The sequence below is a fragment of the Phyllobates terribilis genome, unplaced genomic scaffold, assembly GCF_046119375.1.
Source record: "Phyllobates terribilis strain yellow unplaced genomic scaffold, ASM4611937v1 Scaffold_11__3_contigs__length_659146591, whole genome shotgun sequence".
Taxonomy (NCBI): domain Eukaryota; kingdom Metazoa; phylum Chordata; class Amphibia; order Anura; family Dendrobatidae; genus Phyllobates; species Phyllobates terribilis.
The window spans coordinates 177,484,339-177,504,895 of NW_027362771.1; the positions used below are offsets into that span (position 1 = coordinate 177,484,339).

The 20,557-nt window shown below is 43.8% G+C and overlaps 1 protein-coding gene across 1 annotated transcript in view; it reads right to left on the reverse strand.

The window, feature by feature from the left end:
* SCAF11 (SR-related CTD associated factor 11) overlaps nt 1–20,557 on the reverse strand; it is a 103,198-nt gene that overhangs the window by 26,060 nt on the left and 56,581 nt on the right. The window contains exons 9-10 of the mRNA XM_073651845.1: nt 16,155–16,250; nt 11,880–11,974 (exon numbers count right to left, since the gene is read on the reverse strand). Coding sequence (XP_073507946.1) covers nt 11,880–11,974; nt 16,155–16,250 — 191 coding nt within the window. The remainder of the gene's footprint in view (nt 1–11,879; nt 11,975–16,154; nt 16,251–20,557) is intronic.

Consider the following 20,557-nt stretch of genomic DNA (forward strand, 5'->3'; position numbering starts at 1 on the left):
GCTCTGGAAGCCAAGATATAGCGCGGAGCCATTCCTGAGGACCGTATGGTATCATAATTGATATCAAAAGGTCGGTTACGGCGGCCCGAATCCATGGGAACCCCTGGGGGTATCATGAGACCATCCCAGAAGAAGTTATTGGGTTCCATAGAATTTGGGCTTCTGATCGAAGTTAGACCTGAGGGTGGAGACTGAGCCAGCTGACCTCACCAGCAGTGGGCGGGACGGGGCAGGTAAGATAGCAGGACAGACAAGAGACAAGTCAGTCTTGACCCAAGAGTGGTGTGCTGAACATCTGAGCACCAGCTGAGGCCACCAAGGGGAGGAGCAGTTTGACCATGCGGTGGTAGGCCTCAGCCTGTAACAAAGAACCGTGCCTGCGACCGCAGAATCCTCTCCCTGCGTCACAAGAAAATCAAGAAACCGGTAACTGATATGCTGTGGTGATTCTGTGTGTTGTATTCCATTGTTGTATAGTTTAGCCTGACCTTATACCTGTGTATATTTAGTTGTATATCGTGTATCTAGTGTATTATTATAATCAATTACCTCAAGTAATTGTGGGCCTGCCTGTTATTCTGCATAACGAACGCACGTCCGTGTGAGCTCGGCTCAAGCCAAAAACGCTACCCAGGGTTGGTTCCTGACCCGATATAGGCCCATTCACGGACTGGGCGTATATCTAAAATAGGGACTGGTGGCAGCATACCAACTGGGGATTGGGGAAGGCTGGTAGTGACGGTCGGAGGTTCAGATATATATATTCCTGGCGCGGCCAAGGAAGATATATATACCGCCCTCACTACAGAGGGCCCCGATACCCAGTAGGTTACAGGACAGTCTCCCTGGCGACCGCTTATCCTAGGTGCAGTTCCTTGCCTGACCTGAGGCTAAGAGGGCGCTAGCGAGTTGTGCTGTGTAGTGACGTTACGGTTTAGTGACGTTGAAGGGATAACACACTACCGTGTTCCCTGCGCTGGTTGCAGCTTCCTGGCACTACTTTCTCTAGGTGCAGTACCTTGACTGACCTGAGAGGTAAGGGGGCGCCAGAGAGCTGCACCCACCGGCCGGCTTTCATCACAGTCGTTGTCTTGTTGGAAGATGAAATTACGACCCATCTTAAGATCCTTGATGGAGGAGCGGAGGTTCTTGGTCAAAATCTCCAGGTAGGCCGTGCTATCCATCTTTCCATGGATGCGGACCAGATGGCCAGGCCCCTTGGCAGAGAAACAGCCCCACAGCATGATGCTGCCACCACCATGCTTGACTGTAGGGATGGTATTCTTGGGGTCGTATGCAGTGCCATCCAGTCTCCAAACGTCACGTGTGTGGTTGGCACCAAAGATCTCGATCTTGGTCTCATCAGACCATAGAACCTTGAACCAGTCTGTCTCAGAGTCCTCCAAGTGATCATGAGCAAACTGTAGACGAGCCTTGACATGACGCTTTGAAAGTAAAGGTACCATACAGGCTCGTCTGGAACGGAGACCATTGCGGTGGAGTACGTTACTTATGGTATTGACTGAAACCAATGTCCCCACTGCCATGAGATCTTCCCGGAGCTCCTTCCTTGTTGTCCTTGGGTTAGCCTTGACTCTTCGGACAAGCCTGGCCTCAGCACGGGAGGACACTTTCAAAGGCTGTCCAGGCCGTGGAAGGCTAACAGTAGTTCCATAAGCCTTCCACTTACGGATGATGCTCCCAAAAGTGGAGACAGGTAGGCCCAACTCCTTGGAAAGGGTTTTGTACCCCTTGCCAGCCTTGTGACCCTCCACGATCTTGTCTCTGATGGAATGCTCCTTTGTCTTTCCCATGTTGACCATGTCTGAGTGCTGTTCACAAGTTTGGGGAGGGTCTTAAATAGTCAGAAAAGGCTGGCAAAAGAGATCTTTAATCCACACATGTGAAGCTCATTATTCTTGGTGCCTGAACTACTTCTTAATACTTTAGGGGGACCAAACAGAATTCTTGTGGTTTGAGGGGTTGAATAATAAATGACACTCTGAATTAACTTTTAACGTTTTAAAAAAAAAAAACAAAAAAAAAACAAAACAAAATTTGCTGCAGTGCATTTCCCACTTCCAGGCTGATCTACAGTACAAATGTCACAATGCCAAGTTAATTCCGCATGTGGTCAACCAGCTAAATCTGCAGGGGGTTGAATACTACTTGTAGGCACTGTATATATATTCTATTTTTAGCATAGAAGAGTTGGGCAAGTTACACCTAAAAAAAAAAAAAAAAGTCTATAGATGGCCAGACGTGCTTCTCTGCTCTACAAACATTTTCACAATTCCTGCCCAGAGCCAAAACTATACACAACAAGAAAAGTCAGACGGCCGCATAACTTGGACGGGGATCGCAACGATCTGTCTGGCAGCTCTCCTGACCCGAGCGTGACCGCAGAATAGAAATAAATGCTTTAACGCTCGGGTCGGTAGAGCTGACAGCCAGTCCGAGCAAGTCTGACTCTTCCCTAAGGGTACCATATTTTTCAGACTATAAGACGCACCTTTTTCCTCCAAAATTTTAGAGGGAAGTGGGGGGTGCGTCTTATAGTCCGAATATATTATATTAGAGATATCGAAGCAACACTGACCATCAATTTCACATGCTGTTGTGCAAATGGAATTTACAATAGATGGAAATTATTGGCAATTATCAAGACACACTCAATAAAGGAGTGGTTCAGCAGGTGGGGACCATAGACCACATCTCAGTACCAATGCTTTCTGGCTGATGTTTTGGTCACTTTTGAATGTTGGTTGTGCTTTCACACTCGTGGTAGCATGAGACGGACTCTACAACCCACAGAAATTGCTCAGGTAGTACAGCTCATCCAGGATGGCACATCAATGCGAGCTGTGGCAAGAAGGTTTGCCGTGTCTGTCAGCGTAGTGTCCAGAGGCTGTAGGCGCTACCAGGAGACAGGCCAGTACACCAGGAGACGTGGAGGGGGTCATAGGGGGGCAACAACCGAGCAGCAGAACAGCTACCTCTGCCTTTGTGCAGGGAGGAACAGGAGGAGCACTGCCAGAGCCCTGCAAAATGACCTCCAGCAGGCCACAAATGTGCATGTGTCTGCACAAACAGTTAGAAACCGACTCCATGAGGGTGGTGTGAGGGCCCGACGTCCACAGATGGGGGTTGTGCTCACAGCCCAACACCGTGCAGGACGCTTGGCATTTGCCACAGAACACCAGGATTGGCAAAGTCGCCACTGGCGCCCTGTGCACTTCACAGGTGAAAGCAGGTTCACACTGAGCACATGTGACAGACGTGACAGTCTGGAGACGCCGTGGAGAGCGATCTGCTGCCTGCAACATCCTTCAGCATGACCGGTTTGGCAGTGGGTCAGTAATGGTGTGGGGTGGCATTTCTTTGGAGGGCCGCACAGCCCTCCATGTGCTCGCCAGAGGTAGCCTGACTGCCATTAGGTACCGAAATGAGATCCTCAGACCCCTTGTGAGACCATATGCTAGTGCGGTTGGCCCTGGGTTCCTCCTAATGCAGGACAATGCCAGACCTCATGTGGCTGGAGTGTGTCAGCAGTTCCTGCAAGATTAAGGCATTGAAGCTAAGGGCTGGCCCGCCCGTTCCCCAGACCTGAATCCGATTGAGCACATTTGGGACATCATGTCTCGCGCCATCCACCAACGTCACATTGCACCACAGACTGTCCAGGAGTTGGCGGATGCTTTAGTCCAGGTCTGGGAGGAGATCCCACAGGAGACCATCCGCAACCTCATCAGGAGCAAGCCCAGGCATTGTAGGGAGGTCATACAGGCACGTGGAGGCCACACACAATACTGAGCCTCATTTTGACTTGTTTTAAGGACATTACATCAAAGTTGGATCAGCCTGTAGTGTGTTTTTCCACTTTAATTTTGGGGGTGACTCCAAATCCAGGCCTCCATTGGTTAATACATTTTATTTCCATTGATGAATTTTGTTGTCAGCACATTCAACTTTGTAAAGAACAAAGTATTCAATGAGAATATTTCATTCATTCAGATCTAGGATGTGTTAGAGTGTTACCTTTATTTTTTTGAGCAGTATATAATATAATATATTATATATATTATATATATTATATATATATATATATATATATATATATATATATATATATATATATATATATATTATAGTGGCTTAAGAGGAAGCGGCAGCAGCAGAGGACCGGGCACAGGAGGCAGTAGCCGGCTGCTGCATCATTCACTGTGCCCGCTGCTAAAGAAAATTAATATTCACTGCTCTCCACGCCCATGGGGAGCAATGAATATTAATTTTCCTTAATAGCGCACACACTGTATCCGAAGCGCGACTCTGCTATTAAAGACCATGAATATTCACTACAACCCACTCACATGGGCGTGGGGAGTAGTGAATAGTCATGCTCCTCTTTAATAGCGGGCACACATGACAGCAGAGCAGCAGCAGGAGCTGCACTGCAGGTACAGTGTGCGCGCTATTAAGGAGAGTGAATGGTCACTGCTCCCCACGTCCATAGTCCCAGCGTGGGGAGCAGTGACTCTTCCGGCAGAGCATCTCACAGTGTGAGGGCGCATGGCAGCGACGCCATGCGCGGCTCACACAGTGGGATCAGTGATGGGGATGAGGGGTGCCATGCACACCAGGATGGGGATGAGGGCCACATATACCAGGAAGGGGGATATTAACAGAATTGGGGGACATTACCCCTATAACAGTGTCAGCAGCAGACCCCCTCCCCCTTATCAGTGCATCAGGACCACATTTTTTGCCCAAAATTTATTTTTCTATTTTCCTCCTCTAAAACATGCATCTTATCTTATAGCCGTAAAAATACGGTATATTCACACAGTAAATACTTGTCAGAAATAATCAGTGTAAGAATTCTATTGGACAACAACTAAACCGGTTTTTGCATTCTTTTTTCAGCCCCATCGCTTTTTTTCATATTTCAAGAGTTATAACTTTATTTTTCTGTTGATATAGCCTTGTGAAGGCCTATTCTATGTGGTACAAGTTGCAGTTTTGAATGTCACCATTTTTTTTACCAGTGTACTGGAAAATGAAGGAAAAAAGGTAAAATTGAGCAAAAAAACATTAAATTCTGCATTTTTTTGGGGGGGGGGGGGGATTTTGTTTTTTATGGCATTCATTGTGCTGTAAAAACAGGTTTAGACAGCAGAAAATAGGAGAAACATTTTTTCCTATTAATCATAACTTCCCTGGTGGTGTAAAGTGGAGGGGTCATGATCACTCATTTTAATGTACTATGGTAGAATAGGGAGGTAATAAATCTATTGTTAGTGTCTCTCTGCAGTGTAATACACAGAAAGCTCTGCTACATGCACATATACACACACACAATCAGCTCTGCTATATGCACACACAGACATACACTACACAGACTAATACATCACCACATTCTGCAGCTCCAGATCGAAACCTGTACAGAGAGGCTGCAGCAGAAGAGCATGGGCAGGACCTGCCACTTGAGTAAGTCAAGCACCTTTGAGGTCATATGACCTGAAAGGTCCTGGAATTACTGTTGCAAAAGGATTTTCAGCTGCTCAGCTCCTGCTGGTGTTTTGATATTTTTCTCTTTACAGAGTTTACCAATTGGATTAAATAAGGTTATATTTTGATAGATATGACTTATAGATGCAGCAATACTAATAATATAATATTTTTTTATTTTTATAGCGCCAACATATTCCGCAGCAAATTTTAGGGGGGACTTATACAAACAATACAGAATAAGCATATTTCATATCGAAAGGAGTGAGGGCCCTGCTCGCAAGCTTACAGTCTATAAGCCATACTAAATATTTATTTTTTTAATGTGGGAAGAGGAGAGGTTGTGATTCATATTTTTATATATAATTTTTACACTTGATTTTTTTAGTCTCCAGGGATTTGATCCTGCAACTGATTATACCATTTACTGCAACATGCAAAAAAAGGAGGTTCTCCTGGGAGGGAGATGAAGTAGACTTATCACCATCAAACATACAAAAAAATTCTCATTCAGACATCCATGAGTCAAGTGAGTGTTTTTTACAGATAGAAAATGTACAGTACACAGTTTATGGGGCTATTCACATGTCAGTTTTTTGCAGACCTAGTGGTCCTAACAATAAATAAATCATGGAGACATTACTTTAGATCAGAGTCAAGTCTATAAATCTGTAAAAATTACTGACCGCATAAATTATCAGAGCGCTAACTGTGATGGACATTGAAATAAGTTTTGCAGTTTTTCTAATAGTCTAAATCACTGATTAAACCCCGATGGTAAAAACTGACACACTGATGAAACTCTGATCCAAAACACTGATGAACAATAGTCCACATTTTTACATTCAAGAAGAATCACTGATGTCTGAATGATGTTTGTGTTATATTTCAGTAAGGAGTCAGCAAATATCACATGGAATGGATAAACTTTGGACATGTAATAACTGAGTAGGAGGAGCCATTTTAGGATTGGCAGCTCAACGTAACGTGTTCTCATAAGACATGCCCACAGATTTCAGGATGGATGTACCGTATTTTTCGGACTATAAGAGGAAGAAAAATAATAATAAAAAAATTTTAAGCCAAAAAAGGGGTTCATGATGCACTTTTAAAGGGGAGGGGGTCTTCAACTGACACTGGTATAGGGGTAATGTCCCCCAATTCTGACAATATCACCTATCTTGGTATATAAGCCCCCGCTTCCTTTTATACGTGGTCCCCATCCCCATCCTGGTATGCATGGCACCCCTCATCCTTACCCTGGTATGCATGCCACCCCTCATCCCTAGCCTGGCATGCATGGCACCCCTCATCCCTAGCCTGGCATGCATGGCACCCCTCATCCCTAGCCTGGTATGCATGGCAGCCCTAATCCCTAGCCTGGTATGCATGGCAGCCCTAATCCCTAGCCTGGTATGCATGGCACCCCTAATCCCTAGCCTGGTATGCATGGCACCCCTCATCCTTACCCTAGCATGTATGGCCCCCTCATCCTTAGCCTAGTATGCATGGTCCCCCTAATCCCCATCATGCTGCACATAAAAAAAAAATAAACACTCCTACTCACCTTCCTCCTCTCCTCCAGCGCAGCGACCTCTCCGTCCGCACGGATCTCTCCATGTGAGCCACGCATGGCGTCACTACCATGCGCGGCTCACAAGGAGAGATCAGCGGCCGGAAGTCACTGCTCCCCACGCCGGGACTGTGTGCGCGGGGAGCAGTGACTTCACTCTCCTTCATAGCCGGCACACAGTGTAGCCACGCTGCGGCTCCTGCTGTTGCCGGCTATCTTGTGTGCCCGCTTATTAAAGAGCATGAATATTCACCCCCTTTATTCATTCCCTTTAACAGCGGGCACAGGAGATTCCAGCAGCAGCAGGAGCCGCAGCGCGGCTACACTGTGCGCTGCTCATAAAGAGCATGAATATTCAGTGCTCCCCACGCCCCATGGGCGTGGGGAGCAGTGAATATTCATTTTCTTTAGCAGCGGGGACAGTGTAGGCTGCAGCGGGCGGCTGCTGCCTCCTGTGCCCCGCTCCTCCACCGATACCGCTCCCCCCACATATATATACACCCCCCCCCCCCCCCAACATTCGGACTACAAGACGCACCCCCCATTTTCCTCCAAAATTTTGGAGGAAAAAAGTGCGTCTTATAGTCCGAAAAATGGTAGTTATCTGCAGTGTCATGGCTCAGTCTGGTTATTGCTGTACCCATTCATCCAATATCATTATAAGGCAGCCAGTAATTATCAGTTGTAGCTATGATGTTTGATACTGGCACACATACTGTGCTCTACGCTAACCACTGCATTGCACTTTTTATCTAAATCCCTGAAAATAGTGATCTAGAACTCTGATGGAGACAATCATTATAAATGAAACAGTTAGTTTGTACTTCGACAAGTAAATCACGTTTTTCTGTCGGCCAAAAAAGGACACAGAAGCCAGCTAGATTCGATTTTTTTGGTGCGGATTTAGATGGAATCCCTAATGCAGAGGTCAACATAAAGCAGAGTGCGATATTGTCTGCTGAGCTGGTGTATCCAAGCTGATCATGTGTGATACTGTCTGCTGAGCTGGAGTATCTAATCCTCTTGTGTTTTTGTTTTTTCCACTCCTCTTTCCCAGAGCCATAACTCTTATTTTTCTGTCCACATAGACATATGTGAGGGTTTGTTTTTAGCGGGACGGGTTGTACTTTTGAAACAGTGGAGCGGGAAAACGGGAAAAAGATTCCAAGTGCGGATAAATTGTGTAAAAAAACGAAATTCTGACTCTTGAGAATTGTTTTTACGGTGTACAGTTTCTGGCAAGAATGACCTTGCAATATGATTCTGCTCATCAATACGATGATGGTGATACCAAACATGTCCAGTTTTTTTTTTTTAATTATTATTTTAGTGGTGAAAAAATAAATGTTGGGTTGTGTAGCCATTTTTCGGTTGATGGAGCTGTGTGACAATTTTTGCGTGACGAGATGACATTTTCATTGAGACCATTTTGGGATAGATGTGACATTTTGATAGCTTGTTACAGCATTTTTTATGGAATTGCGACCAAAAAAACATTAATTTGGGCATTTTTTATGTTTTTACCAATTGGGTTAATTATTTTTATATTCAGATCACTTTTCTGAATGCGGTGATACCACATGTGATTTTTTTTAAATTTTTTTTTATTATCTTTATTTTTAATGGGGGAAAAGCGTGTTAATTTGAACTTATTTTTTTAATTTTACACTTTTTACAGTTCTTGTTAGTCCCCTTAGGGTACTTGAAGATGTAATTGTCTGATTGCTTGTGCTATAGCATCGCTGCATATAGTAAAAAGCACGGTCTTTGAAGCCCAGCCGCAGACTGGGTTTCAAAGGAGTGCCATAATGACAAGAATAGGGGGTCTTCAGTAGACACCTGAATGTCATAGAAACCCTTCGGCAACCCACAATCACACCATGTGCGAGTATGGAGTGAAGTGCCCCCATTCCAGCGTATGTTAAATGCTGTTGCCAGAGATTGCCATCGGCATTTAACACGTTAGAGGCAGGTCCTCTCTGTAACACACAGCTATGACCTGCCTGTTATTAAGCAGGCTGAACCCCGTGAGCCCGCTCCATACACCGGCCTCCGACTTGCACCGTACATGTACGGCCGATCAATGGAGTGGTGCTTTAACACCTTAACATTTTTTTTTTTTTAATTTTACTGCTGGAGTCGTGTAAATAATGCAAGTTTCTTGCCCCTAGTATTATACCGTACTTACCAGCCACAGTCTTCATCTGTTATCGGTGCAGCTCCTGTTGTCTTCTGCAGCTTGTGACCTGCCAGAGTGCTTCAGTGTTTGCTGGGCGATACACAAGTCACCTCTCAATGTAAGTCTATGAGAGTCAGAACGCAGCTCTCAGACTTACACTGAGAGCTAGTGACTTGCTTCTGACTTCCGGTCAGTCAGAAGTTGGGGTCACAAGAGGACAGAGGCTGGCAAGTATATTGCCAGGAGTTAGGGAACATGGTGCTACCACTGCAGCACTGAAATAAAAAAGTGCTGGAGTGGTGCTTTAATACTGTGGTGGTAAACTGGTGATTTATATGTGACTGGGTAAAAACCATTATACTCCAACTTGTGGCTTTTCTACTTTTGCAAAATTCTAACTTCCAACAGGCCTGAACAACTAGATTATTAGCCAAGCTTATACATACGTATGTGTGTGTCTCTAAGTATTGTGACAGATCGGCTCACTTGGCTGAACATAAAGGGTATACAGAAACACTCTCTCTTTAAATTCTTCCCAGATTTATTAGGCAGCATAAACCCTGGCAAGTAAAACAAAAAACACTGCCCTTTGGGCAAAAACAGGAAAACAAAACAAAGTGGTGATATCAAACACAGTCCTCATGGTAGCGGGAATCCACCCGCTCAGAGTCCAGCAAACATAGGGTTCAGATTAGCACAGAACACACATCACTTGTCTGGAGTATGCCTCTCCCGATACACTGAATGCCTCAGCAGGCCGTCTATTTAAACCCCAGACCACACCCTAGGGTGGAGATATAGTGAATGACCTCCAAACCCTTCACAATGGTCATTCACAAAAAACACTCCCTTTTAAAATGGAGGTTTAACCCCCTCAACAAATAACATGCTGGGGCAAACTTAATGGTTTAAATTCACAGCAGCTAATAGCCTCTGTGAAACATATCTTCCCTCTATCACCTTACCAGTGACTTTGTCACAGTATGTATGAGTATATACCGTATATAGTATAAGCTGAGTTTTTCAGCACATTTTTTGTGCTGAAAAAGCCCCCCTCAACTTGTATAAGAGTATATGGAAATTCCGTTGGTGGGAAGGGGTGGGTGGGAGGGGAGGTTTGCCGTGGTGGAGGAGCGGAGAACACGCAGCAGCTACCACGTGTGCCCGCTGCTAAAAGGCAATGAATATTCCCTCTTCTCCGCACCCATGGGCGTGGAGAATTATGAATAATCATTCTCTTTAGTAGCGGGCACGGAGGAGCGCTGAGCCACAGCTCCTGCTTACCGTGCCCGCTACTAAAGAGAATTCATATCCATTCCTCTCCACGCACATATTCACTCCTCTCCACGCTGGGACTATGCCAGCAGCTCACATCAGTGTCTGAGAGCGCATGGATGTGACACCATGCACTGCTCAAATGCTGACATGAGCTGCTGCAGCAGAACAGGACACAGCGCTGGAGTAGAGGTGAAGGAAGGGGAGTATAAGTGTTTATTTTTTTTATGTGTGCAGTGATTGGGCCATGCATGCCAGGATTGGGGATGAGGGGGCCATGCATGCCAGGATTGGGGATGAGGGGGCAATACTTACGATGATGGGGAAATTTACCAGTAGCTGCTACATTTCCCACCCTAGGCTTATACTCGAGTCAGTAAGTTTTCCCAGTTTTTTGTGGTAAAATTAGGTACCTCGGCTTATACTCGAGTATATATGGTATGTGTGTATGTGTGTGTGTTTGTGTGTGTGTTTGTGTGTGTGTAAATGATATAAGCTGTATACATTTCCTTTCTATATTTTGTGCATACGTTATAATATATATAGTACTTTTCACAATGTGCTAATTATAGCTTGGCTTAATCACACCAAGTATTAACCCATTCCCGACATCATACGTGTTCAGCACATTAGGAGTGGGGTCAGGAGCAGAGCCCTCCCCCTTAGCCAGTATCTCCCTGTAACAGGAGAGATTGCTGCTGTTAACAGCTTACCTCCCATTAAAGCTTCAGGAGATTGACAATTCAGAGCAGCAGCATGCTTGCACTGCTGGTCTGAATTGTGGTCTGTCTTAAGCTTCTAGTCGAGGCTGTGCCTCTGCAGGATTGTAGTAGCGCAGGGGGACTGAAGGCCGGATCCAGCAACCAATCCAGCTTCAGAGGTGCAAACCGGCTGTAAAGCCTAGAGCTTGAATACATGGGCTCCTTACCAAGGCCAGGCAGGGACTGCAGGGTGTCCGCTAAGCTAGGCAACAAGCTGTAAAATATAGAATTAAATGTCCCTGCTTTCTTGAAAATAGAGAGGATCTTTTAATAAAAGGTAAATTGCAAAGTTGGTTGTTTTACAAACACTTTGTAATATTAACCATTTCTGAATTTGAGACAACTCAAAACCACTAAAATTTGGTATCGCCATAATCGTGCTTACCTGAAGAATCAAGTAATTTTTACCTCAAACACCATAAGAACAAAGTACAAAAAAACAATATTGAAATTGTCTTTTTTGAATCATTTTACTTATTTTATAGGCATATAATGCTTACATTAGTTTATTTCACAAGTAAATTGTTATGTCAACTTCTAAGAAAAAAAACAAAACTAACTACAATCTTTCCAATATAGTTACCTTTGCTCCTAAAAGGAATAGGACTTAAAGGGAAGATATATTGATCCAAGGGTGATGGTGGATGGATAAGTATTTCAGCAGGTAGAGTGGAATTGCTAGAAGACAAGTTATAAAAGGTAAAACTAGTTTCATGTAAATGACAGTGGGAATCTGCCCCTGGCACATATTTTTCTCTTCTGCAATTTTATCTTATTATAACAAAGATACCTGGCCATCATAATCTAAGTCACATATGAGTTGCTGAGAAAACAAACATACAGGTACTTATCACAAAAATAGAATATCAAAAAGTTACATTTCAGTTCTTTAATCCAAAAAGTGAAACTCATTATATAGAGTCATTACACACAGAGTGCTCTATTTCACGTGTTTATTTCTGTTAATGTTGATGATTATGGCTTACAGCCAATGAAAATACAAAAGTCATTATCTCAGTAAATTAGAATACTTTATAACAGCTTAAAAAATGATTTTAAAATCAGAAATGTATGTTCAGTAAGTGCACTCAATACTTGGTCAGGCTCCTTTTGCATCAATTACTGCATCAATGCGATGTGGCATGGAGGCGATCAGCCTGTGGCACTGCTGAGGTGTTATGGAAGCCCAGGTGGTTTTGATAGCAGCCTTCAGCTCATCTGCATTGTTAGGTCTGGTGTCTCTCATCTTCCTCTTGACAATACCCCATAGATCCTCTATGGGGTTAAGGTCAGGCGAGTTTGCTGCCAATCAGAGCAGAGCGATACTGTTGTTTTTAAACCAGGTATTGGTACTCTTGGCAGTGTGGACAGGTGCCAAGTCCTGCTGGAAAATGAAATTTCCATCTCCAAAAAGCTTGTCGGCAGAGGGAAGCATGAAGTGCTCTAAAATTTCCTGGTAGACGGCTGCGCTGACTTTGGTCTTGATAAAACACAGTGGACCTACACCAGCAGATGACATGGCTCCCCAAACCATCACTGATTGTGGAAACTTCACACTAGACCTCAAGCAGCTTGGATTGTGGCCTCTCCACTCTTCCTCCAGACTCTGGGACCTTGATTTCCAAATGAAATGCAAAATTTACTTACATCTGAAAACAACACCTTGGACCACTGAGCAACAGTCCACGTCTTTTTTTCCTTGGCCCAGGTAAGACGCTTCTGGCGTTGTCTATTGATCATGAGTGGCTTGACACTAGGAATGCGACACTTGTAGCCCATGTCCTGGATACGTCTGTGTGTGGTGGCTCTTGAAGCAATGACTCCAGCAGCAGTCCACTCCTTGTGAATCTCCTCCAAATTTTTGAATGGCCATTTTTTAACAATTCTTTCAAGCTGCGGTTATCCCAGTTGCTTGTGCACCTTTTTCTACCACACTTTTTCCTTCCACTCAACTTTCCATTAATATGCTTAGATACAGTACCCGGTGTACAGCCAGCTTCTTAAGCAATGAGCTTTTGTGGCCTACCCTCCTTGTAGAGTGCGTCAATGACTGCCTTCTGGACATCTGTCAAGTCAGCAGTTTTCACCATGATTGTGGAGCCCACTGAAACAGACTAAGGGACCTTTTTAAACGCTTAGAATAATTAACAAAAAAACACCTGCAAAGGCTTCCTAATTTACTGAGATAATGACTTTTGTGTTTTCATTGGTTGTAAGCCATAATCATCAACATTAACAGAAATAAACACGTGAAATAGATCCCTCTGCTTGGAATGACTCTATATAATATACGAGTTTCACTTTTTGGATTGAAGAACTGAAATAAATTACCTTTTTGAGGATATTCTAATTTTGTGAGAAGCACCTGTATGTGAATGTTCGCATATTACCAAAAAGTTTTAGACCCGTTCATTGGCTTTACATACAATTTCAATATGGTGCTTGCAGCAGTGAAACAGCACCATATGCAAATTACAAAAGGATGTGAGAACATGGACAGAATGTTTCTCAGCAACATAGCCATTGCTTAGCATCAAAGTCACATTAATGGGAATCTGTCACCAGGTTTTTGCAGAGACCCTGATTCCAGCAATATGTCACTTACTGGGTTGCTTGCTATAGTTTTGATACATCACGGTTTATCTGCGGACGACTTACCAGCTCTTTAAATGATGAGCTTTATATAACCAGATTGACAGCTTTCTGCTTATGTACAGTGCAGAATAAAAAAGTGCCGATCGAAAGGGATAGACAACTCATGAATATCAAGGGCTACAATGCTGCAGGTTTACTAGTCATCTTAGTGATAATCTACTGATAAAACATTTATCAAAACTACAGCAAGCAGAACAGACTGAGGTCACTGGAATCATGGTCTCTACCCCTACATTATGTTCCTTTCAGACGGGGCAGCAAAAACCTGGTGACAGATTGTCTTTAAAAGGGAACCTGTCACTCCATTCATGCTGTCCAAACAAGGAGCATCATGAATCACAGCCTGGCTGCACGACTGCAGTCAGGTATGTTTTACTCTGAAACACTCCTGTTTGAGAAAAAAAAATTGTGGTAGTTTGAAGAGCCAGGAACCATGCGGAGCGACATGATCCAGCACTGCCCCTAGCCGGCTTCTTCCTACATTGCTCCAGTTGATTCACAGGTCTCTCCCTTTGTACATAAACAGAAGAGATTACCGTATGCACGTAGCAGGTGTAGAGAGAAGGTGGCCATTGGAAGATCTGAACAATTCGTGTTTTTCTTTATGGTCCCTGGCTCTTCAAACTAGGTTCCCCCAAAATGCAAGAGTTTTTCAGTGAAACATATCAGGCTGCAATTGTGAAACCAGGCTTTGATTCATGATGCCCATGGTTTGGGCAGCATGAATTAAGTGACAAGTTCCCTTTAAGGCTCATTTACACTGGCCAACCAATTGCAGTAACTGACCACAATTGGCAAAATAGAAGCCTGAGGCCGACCACGCTTGCAAAGCAGAGTTCAACTGTTTAGAGATTGTTCTGTAAGCAATGGTTGTCATTCTAGTCAGAACGTTTGGTTTACACAGGACAATGTGTGACCGAGAACAATGATTTGTAAGCAAACTTAAAAATCATTTCACCCAACAACCTGTTTACATTGGCAGATTATTGGGAAAAGGGCATGCTTAGGAAGGCTCATTCACTAGTGGAAATGCATGATTAGCAGGCTTTGTTTAAACTAGATTTTCCAGGCTTCTGATATTGAGGACTTCTAATATAGCAAGTCATCAATATTGTACCAGCTGTTTGCAACTTCTTTGGTGGATGAACATACACTGTGTACAATTCATTATCTAATATAAAAACAGGTAATTAATGTGGAAATCCTGGAAAATACATTTTATGAAGATCAAAGTCTCTTTTCTTAGTAAACTAAAAAAAAAAATTCCTGGGTGGTGCTGCCTTTACATACTTTCAAGTGTCAGCATAGCTCTTCATTTGTTTTCCTGTGTCTATTGTCTCCACCCTCTCTGAGACTGTAGATGTTTCCCCCCCTCTCCACACTGTGGATATCTGTGTATAAGCTTTGTACCTTCCCTGCTGCCATCTAAACACTAAATAAAAAAAAAAAAAAAAAAAGGAAGAAGTTTGATAAAAGGCCTTTTTTCCTAGAGATTCTTAATTTTGCATTTGGGAAGCAAATTAACAAATTATGTATGAATGTGTATACAGTAATTAACTATATGTTTAGCCCATCAGATGCTGCGGTGACCTATTTTTTTAAAATATAAAGATAAGGAAAGAGTCGTGTCTGTAAGCCTACTGGCTACCCTGTAATGCCATTTCGGGTACCAGTGGGTTGGCATAGCAGCTGGGGCCTAAAGTAAAAAAAAAAGTGCAATAAAACCTAAAGTTTAATTGTCATTGGACGTAAACTTGCAGCAAAACGCCTGTCTGCCTCTAGCTCTTCCACAGAAATGTATCAAGAACAACTGTCATCGATCTCAGTAATGTAAAACTCTGTTTTTTACTGAATAGAGTATATCCATGAACTGAGAGTGAAAGAACAACCCAGGAGAAAGAAGCAGATTTTTCTGAAAAGCTATATTACAAACTTGCTTATTTTCATTTGCACTATTGATGAAAAAAAAAAATAAAAAATACGGTTACTCTTTAAATAACCTGAAGTGAAATAAAAATATATTGTTTCTTTATACAACAGGTCATCATTGAAAGAAAACGGCAATCAAAGGCTCAGAAATATAAATCTTTATGGATGCAGAACAACAAGCTAATTTTTTTTTTTTTTTAAAGAAAACACTGTATTAATTGTACAAATGTAGTAAGATATGAAGATATCTACTTACAAATGCCTGGTCTCTTACCTTTGAATTCCATCAGCACCAAACGGAATCCTCAAGTGCTTCAGTGCTTCTCTCTTACGCCGTATCAAACATACTTCACTTTCCTCTTTTTCTGTCCTGAAGAAAATTTATATTGAATAATCAACAGCAACTCAAATGTAAAAGGGCCATGAAATGCATTACTTTCACATATAAAAGGTCACTGACATGTTACACACTTTAAAGAGGTCAGAAGTTGTGATCTATGTACAGAGACCCTCAATAATTGCTAAAACTAAGCAGCTTTGGGCGTGGAAGGGGGGGGGGGTGTTTGAATTTGCAGCCAGTTTTGCATTGCCTTTATTTGCACCAAATTTAAGCAAACTGTTGCATGAAGTTGGATAAATCTGGCTCATATTTATATATAACACTTCTGTTAGGAGAGGGGTCTTCAATTTTTATGCTCAACCCTTAAAATAAGAAGGTAGAATTGCGACTTTCTAAACTTCGAATTCTTTAATCTGTCTTAGACCAATTTGCATAGTTAGGTTTCCCAGACCCTTACTCTGCATGGTGGAGAGGCACAGATTCTTAAAGGGGTTGTCCACTACTTTATATGATCCCCCAATGTATTCCCCCAGGGCCCATTAGTGTTCCTCTAAATACCTTGTGGTTCCTTTTCTGCCTGTGAGCGGTGCTATCACTGGCTGCTCACAGGCATCACGTGGTCCCTCTTCTGCGTTCCACCGGTGGCTGCTGGGTTGTGGGTGGGGTTACCGCGAGTGTCACACCTGGCATCACTCCGCGCGCTCTCCCTCTCCTCATTCACTGGGAAAGCGTGCGGTGGATGTCGGGTGTGACACGTGGGGTAACTCCGCCCACAGCCCAGCATCCACCACAGGGAGCGAGTCACTGACATCAGTGACGGGAACGTATTTCGCACTAAGGTGACAGGTTATAAAAACACAAATATAATGTCGTGCCTATTCATAGATCATACATTATAACCACCAATTATATGGCAGAGGTTTCAGATTCCAAGATCAAAATTTTGGATTTGCTCTATACCCCGATATGTGGGAGAATATAGGGCTACTTCCCAAACTTACCCCCATAGCCCTTTAGGCTCTACACTACTGTTACGCGCCATTCTGTTGGGTTTAGATGCCTAGAAAAGTGCAGTCTCCTGCACTATTGTTTCCTGTGAAAAATAGAAATCCTATCTACTATATAATCGGCTTATCCCGTCTGTCTGTCCGTCCAGGAAATCCCGCGTCGCTGATTGGTCTGGCCACGAACAATCAGCGACGTGGGATTTCAGAACAAGAAGGCGGCCGTTAGCAGCTCACCTGCCGCACGGAGGTCAGCGGCGATGCAGCCAGGAGATGACCTGCGCTAGCCGGTCATCTCCCGGCTGCTCACAGCGGAAGTACCTGCACAGGCAGCGCAGCTCCCCGATCCTCACTAACACTGTTCGCTATTTGTGGCTGCAGCCAAGGGGTCTCCTGTTTCGCGTTCCACAGTGAGTGATGGGCTGTGGGCGGGGTTATCCCCCATCCCGTCACACCCGGCATTCACCGCACGAGCATTCATTGACAGAGCGCGCGGTGGATGCTGGGTGTGACACGATGGGGGATAACCCCGCCCACAGCGCATCATTCACCGTGGTACGCGGAACAGGAGACCCCTGGCTGCAGCCGCAAATAGTTGTGATGTAAGCGGAAGCAAGAGTCGGCTGCAGTCGGGGGAGTTACGTGCTGGCTGTGCGTGGTTAGCGATGTTGTCACAAGCAGTATTGACATGACGTAATTACAAAATTCATTAGGGGGGATACATTGGGGGGTTAATTTAAAGTAGTGCACAACCCATTTACACACTGCTTTGCTGATTAGTCGCGCCCGGTCGGCCGCATACATATTCTAGAATACCCGATGCGTTAGAATCGGGCCACCATCTAGTGTACTCATAAGGTTCCTTAAGGCTATGTGCACACGATGCAGAAATGCTCCGGATTTTTCCTGAGCGTTTCTGCATCTCCCTGGCAGAAAAAAACGCATGCGGATTGTACATGCGGATTGTACATGCGTTTTTCCTGCCAGGGACATGCGGATGTGAAGCGTTCTTCACATGCATTTCCGCATGCGGGTTGACAAGCGCTTTCCAAGCGATTTTAGCATCACTTGGAAAGTGCTTGTCAACTTGGTCACACTATATAAATCCATGCAAACGGCATGGATTTATATAGTGTGACCTTAAAGAATGGTCAAAAATAAAAAAATAAATCTATACTTAACTTCCGATGGCCCCCGGAGTCTTGCTTCACTCCGTCCTGGCTGCAGGCAGATCGCGGTACACTGCACTGAAGGACCTGCCGTCACATGACTATGACGTTAGTGCAGGTCCTCCAGTCCATCGCGATCTGCCGGCAAGGGAGGACGAGCGCACTGCGGGCCATCAGAAGGCAAGTATAATGTATATTTATTTATTTATTTATTTTTTTTATACAGTTTTCTATGGTATCCGGGTCCAGAGGAAAGTCTCCTCTCCTCCAGACCTGGGTACCTTCCGCATACTGAACGCATGTATTCCGCATGTGCTTATCTAGTGAAGTGGAATACATGCGTTCTAATGCAAGTCAATGGCGGCGAAAACGCAGCGCTTCCGCAAAATAATTGGTAGTGCTGCGTTTTTTTCCGCAATGATAATCCACAGCGGAAATTTCCGCAGCATGTGCACAGCACATGCGGATTATCATTGGGGACCATGGCAGGCCTTCTGCCATTCGTTTTTTAAGCGTTTCAGCAGCGTTTTTGCCGCTGCGGAAACGCTTAAAAAACGCATCGTGGGCACACAGCCTTACAGAACTAAACCGTCTTTACAGCCCATGAATAACATAAATCACGCATAAAATCTATCAGTTTTGAACTCGAAACTAGTAGTCAATTTTTGCAGAATCTGCACAGACAACTGCCCCACTATGATCTCTATTGTAAATGACAAAGGCAATTATAGGACTCCCTGTAAGAATAAGATATATTCAGTTAGGTCCATATATATTTTGACAGAGACAACATTTTTCTAATTTTGGTTCTAGACATTACCACAATGAATTTTAAACAAAACAATTCAGATGCAGTTGAAAGCTGAAAGTCTGAACTTCATTTGAGGGTATCCACATTAAAATTGGATGAAGGGTTTAGGAGTTTCAGCTCCTTAACATGTGTCACCCTGTTTTTAAAGGGACCAAAAGTAATTGGACAGATTAAATAATTGTAAATAAAATGTTAATTTCTAGTACTTGGTTGAAAGCCCTTTGTTGGCAATGACTGCCTGAAGTCTTGAACTCATGGACATCACCAGACGCTGGGTTTCTTCCTTTTTGGTGGTCTGCCAGGCCTTCACTGCGGTGGTTTTCAGTTGCTGTTTGTTTGTGGGCCTTTCTGTCTGAAGTTTAGTCTTTAACAAGTGAAATGCATGCTCAATTGGGTTGAGATCAGGTGACTGACTTGGCCATTCAAGAATATTCCACTTCTTTGCTTTAATAAACTCCTGGGTTGCTTTGGCTTTATGTTTTGGGTCATTGTCCACTTGTAGTATGAAATGACGACCAATCAGTTTGGCTGCGTCTGAGCACACATTATGGCTCTGAATACATCAGAATTCATTCGGCTGCTTCTGTCCTGTGTCATCATCAATAAACACTAGTGACCCAGTGCCACTGGCAGCCATGCATGCCCAAGCCATCACACTGTCTCCACTGTGTTTTACAGATTATGTGGTATGCTTTGGATCATGAGCTGTACCACGCCTTTGCCATACTTTTCTCTTTCCATCATTCTGGTAGAGGTTGATCTTGGTTTCATCTGTCCAAAGAATGTTCTTCCAGAACTGTGCTGTCTTTTTTTAGATGCTTTTTAGCAAAGTCCAGTCTAGCCTTTTTATTCTTGATACTTATGAGTGGCTTGCACCGTGCAGTGAACCCTCTGTATTTACTTTCATGCAGTCTTCTCTTTATGGTAGATTTGGATATTGATACGCCTACCTCCTGGAGAATGTTGTTCACTTGGTTGGCTGTTATGAAGGGGTTTCTCTTCACCATGGAGATTATTCTGCGATCATCCACCACTGTTGTCATCCGTGGGCGCCCAGGTCTTTTTGCATTGATGAGTTCACCAGTGCTTTCTTTCTTCCTCAGGATTTACCAAACTGTAGATTTTGCCACTCCTAATATTGTAGCAATTTCTCGGATGGGTTTTTTCTGTTTTTGCAGCTTAAGGATGGCTTGTTTCACCTGCATGGAGAGCGCCTTTGACCGCATGTTTACTTCACACCAAAACCTTCCAAATGCAAGCACCAAGCCTCAAATCAACTCCAGGCCTTTTATCTGCTTAACTGAGAATAACATAACGAAGGGATTGCCCACACCTGTCCATGAAATAGCCTTG